We start from the raw sequence: 4810 nt of genomic DNA on the forward strand, positions 1-4810 counted from the left end.
GTACCTCTGGATAGTCCCACACTGTGTTCTGTCCGTCAAAGAAAAGACTTCATCTTCTATAAGAGTTGCCGTTCTGTGGACAGAGTTGTCATGACTGAATGTGAAGGAAAATGTGGAACCTTCTCACTGTAAGTAAACTGATCAGACAATGAGATTTGAATTCTGCTGGCACTGAGTTTGTTTATGTAAAAGGAACAATAAATAGGTAGACTACAGAATGGTAGAAGACCCGAAACTATCAGCTCCCCAAATCATGGGCACAAAATCATGAAATCTGTGACTGAACAGTTGATTCATCTTAATACAAAGCAGAAAAGTGTATTAAATTGCCTTGGGATTCAGACAGCTATGATAAGGTCTATTCATCCATTAAGAGCTGGCTTGTCTGTCGTTTGTGTCAGACCACCTTGGCTAGAAATCATCACAAAAGAACATGGATTATTTCCTGTAATGGGAATGAGCCCAGAGAGCAGCCAGACCTGATGCTCATAAGCTGAAAAGCTGTTTCTCAATAATTAACATCTAAAATGAAATACACACACACATTTAAAGGAAGATTCAAACATGCACAATTTTTATACAGTAAAGAAATTAGAAAACAAATACGTTAGGTGTGGTGTTAGTAGTTTCACTGTACATTTTTCTCTGAAATGAGAGAATCTACAAGAAAGTGGCTATAAGAAAATGGCTAGTAGGACACCTGGTTCTTAGCTATTAAAACACTGGAAAAACATAGTTCTAACTCCCTAAAGAAACTGTCATTTGCTGCCTATCACTGAATATGCCACAGGGTACCTTACATGGGAGAAAACTGATCTTTAGTCTCAGATTGAACCCGGATTGGCCAGTGGGTTTATTAGTATTTTGAAATACCTTATCATCTTAGAGTCTTGCTGTGGTTGCCTCTGCACACAAATACAAGAAAAAGATGGCTCTTGACACAGTTTATAGTCTGATATTGACAGATTCTGCAGGTTAGGAATGGTGTTTGGGAAGCTGATGAACACAAGGCTGCAAAAAACACTTTGCTGTGAGATAGGAACAGAAAGAGCTGCTGCTTCCACTTCCTGTTAACACTGCCAGGTTTGGGATATGCACTTTGATTCAAGTGATGCAATTGTAGCCCTTGTAGCCAATTGACTGATGTGATGGCATTGTAGCCATGGGATGATGAGAGAAATCTAAGGAAGCTGAGTTCCTAAACTCACTGGGTATTTTTACTAGGACTTTGATACTAATCTCAGCAAATGCAATGAATTTTAAAAGCATACTGTTATAACCACTGCTCTGTCAGATGAGCTTAGCACTTTCATCAGCCACAACGGTGGCTCTTCTACATATTACTCCAAACTTCTCACAGGGGTTCTGTACCTAATTTCACCTTCTCCTCTGTATACTGGCTTCTGGCACAGAGTAATGTTGCCATTTTCCACGTTAACAGATACTCTGCTGATGCCAATTCTATGGAGCACAGCTGTTCCTGCTGCAGGGAATCAAGGACTACTGTGAGGGAAGTGGAACTGAAATGCCCCACTGGGCATTCAATTTCCCATAAGTATATATATGTGGAAAGCTGCAGCTGTCAAGACCATGAATGCTTACAATCCAGTGAGTTGCAGAGCACAGAAGAAAATGACAAGGCGAGCACTCTGAACCGTATCAAGAGGGCCATCAGCTTAACATCAAAATGAAGGGGAAAAAACCTAACAGCATTCAACTAAAAGGACTATGCACCATTCTCATCTTCCTTGACTACTTTTGAACTTTGTTTTTCCCAGTTACTGTATCCTGTTTGTTCTCTGGTTATTTTTAACAGTGCTCTATTTATTTGTGCACAAAATAAGAACACAAGTTTGTGTTCTTCCAAGTGCACAGCCTTTTGGGTCCTTTTATAATCAGCTTATTTTCTCTCAATGATTAAAAGCACATTTAAAAAACCATGGGTTTTGTACTTATTCATGTGCTGTCTTGATGAGCCTGAGTTTTAAAAGAGAAGACTTCTTTTTCAAGTTATAGGAAGTCAACTGACATATTTTCTAAATTTGGGGGGTATCTATTTCTGGCTCCTTAAAAACTGAAATATCAGAAGGCACTGTCTGGAGGACCCAACGTGTAAAGTGGGACAGAAGTTGATGCTGTCTGCAAGAACAAAGCCAAAGATGAATAATGCGTCATGAAGTGATTCAAATGACTTGGGGAAACTTTTAGTTCAGCACCAGATCTCATTCTAGCAGGGCTGTGTATGTTAGAACTGTCTCAGTTCATCACAATTATGTATTTTCTCTAAGAAAGTAGTCCCTCAGCTATGAGAATATGAAGTTCATTCACAGTGCTTGAGGGATGTTAGTACTATAGTAAGAGGTCTCCAAATTCCAACATTTGCAAAACACATGCCCTCTGTGAGCCAGTAATCCTAGGCTTCCTCTACAGGAAATTGAGAGAAATGGCCATTTTCGACATTCATTTGTCTCACAACAAAGGACTTATCCAAAGGAGGTTAGGTGAATTGCATTCTAAAGTGCCTGTTTATTTGATCTTACTGTAAGAGGAGCTGAAGGAGATGAGCTGAGAGATGGACACCTCTCTTGAATCATCTGAAGTACAATGAGGGTAATCCACACCTTCTGTTGTGTGTGAAAAATGCTTTTGGTATTATTTTGTCTCTGTTAATAAACACCAATTGTGCTTTACCCTTCTGAGAACTTAAAGTAACTGCTTAAGCCACAGCCAACCTGCATACAAGCATCTTTGCTACCTAAAGAATTGGTGGCGCCATTTTGTACTACTACTAGCCCTGCCAAATATGTTGTAGCTTAGAATGCAGACACTGGTAGGAATGCACAGAAGATGAATCTCCAGAAATTTTGCATCTTTAGAATACTATGATTAGAGAGCTAATTTCTGTGGAGGGGGAGAGGTTGATGATCTAAGAAGAAGGAAGTTTCATCATTTTACAAAGCAAGCTCCAGAACTAATGAAGCCTGGTTTCTGCTTTAGTATGGGTTTGTAAGGATTTCTGTCTCTAGGTTCATTGTGAGATGTGACTGAGACATTTCTCCTGGGGTATTTACAAGGTCACTCTCCTCTGTGGATTCTTTGTTATCTAACAATTTCTGTGCTGACACTACAGCCATACATTTCCTTGAGTCGTTTGCAAAAACCACCATTCTCAAAATCTGTTGACATTTAGCTGTCTTTGAGATCTTAATTCTTGCAGTTAAATTTGGCTGAAGTCAGCAAATAGCTTCTGGAGGCAAACAGATACAAGGTGTGATCAAATCTGCCTTGTTTCCTATGAAAAAGAGATAAAATATTCCAAGCCAGTAGTGACATTTTGCTGCACACTATATTTACACTGAAGACTAAAATCTCTTTTGCTTAATTTTTTTCATTTGTTCTGTAGTTTGCACGGGCTCTTTCTGTCCCTTCTAGTGATGGGCAAACTACTTCTAGATAAGGAAGTTAAAAGATCCTGTGTAAAAGTCAGTAAGGCTGCAGATTTTGGCTTCGCCACTGCAGGGCAGTCTATGGCTAAGAATGTAAAATTACTTCAGACACAAAAAAGCCAGCTGCCTCCAAAAGGGCGTTTGTAATTCATCAAGTAGAGGGTTTTACCTCTGAGAAGAATGAATGCTGGTATTTTCCCACAGACACTTGCATGCTCTTACTAAGCATTGAAAAAAAATTATTCTGACAGGAATTTACATGCATGCATAGGATGGTGTTCCTTAGAGTGCTCTGGATTATAGCAGCCCCTTCAGTTTTGGTGCTGGGTCAGTGCTGCCCATAAGCAGGCTCCCAAGCAGGTGCTGTCAGAGAACTCTTATTTACAAGTTCTTGGCAGTTCCAGGTCAAACTGTACGTGTCAAACCTCCACTCCTTTCTGTACTCTCAGTCACCTTAGAACTTTGCAGTTCAGTTCACACCTGTATTTCCATTGGAACTGGATGACAAAATTGAACAGATTAAACTTTTTCCAGCAGAGAAATCCACAGGTAGTCTTTTGGAGAGAAAGGAAGGAAAGAAGCTTTAACTGTGTATCCCTACAAAGAGAGTAGTAGTGGCTGTTAGCAGCACTTTTTCTCCTTCCCACAACCCTCTTGGAAGTAAATGGAGACCTGTCCTACCTGATCCTATGCAGCATTTTGTTTCTTAAGCAAGAGCTGTTGGGTCTGCAGGTCACAAGCAGAGATTCATCTGGAAACCCCGGGGGACAAACTGAAGAAATCTCTCACAAGGCAATGTCAGCCCTTTAGGGGCTCAGAGGAGATGGTGGAACCTTCTGATCCCATTGTCTCCCAGGCAGGTCCTACTGTAAGGGGCACTGACATCTTCATAAAAGACATTGGTGCTGGAAGGGAATGGGCTTGACTCCCTCTGTCCTCCAAGAATGATACCATTTTCCAGGAATTCCCTTGTGTTCTGGAGCCTAGCAAGAAGGCAGCAGTAGCAAGAGCCCCAGCAGAGTTCAGCTGGGTGGCAGAGTGGCTAAAACACTGTCATGTCTCCATGCCCGAGTCCTGTGTTCATCTCTTCTTATACTTAATGTCTAGCCTCCCACTTTCATTGGTGGCAGAGGGTTTCTTTTTGGTTTGTTTCTTTTTCTTCATTTCCAGTTACTTAGCAGTTTTAGTTTCGCCTTGAAAAAGGAGGAAGCCTTCTTGGGAGGCAAGTGGGACTTCTAGCCACACAGCTTTTGAAGGCATCAAATGCCAGGGTCCTAGGTCTTGCTCTCCAAGCACTGCTTGGTTTGGCCTCACTTTGTCACAATGTCCCTAAGCAAGAGATGAGCAGAGTTCCTCTAAGCATC

General features: G+C 41.1%; 1 protein-coding gene across 1 annotated transcript in view; it reads left to right on the forward strand.

Moving 5' to 3' along the window:
- MUC2 (mucin 2, oligomeric mucus/gel-forming) overlaps window positions 1–1691 on the forward strand; it is a 60037-nt gene extending 58346 nt beyond the window's left edge. Inside the window, exons 51-52 of the mRNA XM_009328587.1 lie at window positions 2–128; window positions 1442–1691. Coding sequence (XP_009326862.1) covers window positions 2–128; window positions 1442–1691 — 377 coding nt within the window. The remainder of the gene's footprint in view (window position 1; window positions 129–1441) is intronic.
- Window positions 1692–4810: the final 3119 nt, after the last annotated feature.

Source organism: Pygoscelis adeliae, unplaced genomic scaffold (genome assembly GCF_000699105.1).
Source record: "Pygoscelis adeliae isolate BGI_AS28 unplaced genomic scaffold, ASM69910v1 Scaffold166, whole genome shotgun sequence".
Taxonomy (NCBI): domain Eukaryota; kingdom Metazoa; phylum Chordata; class Aves; order Sphenisciformes; family Spheniscidae; genus Pygoscelis; species Pygoscelis adeliae.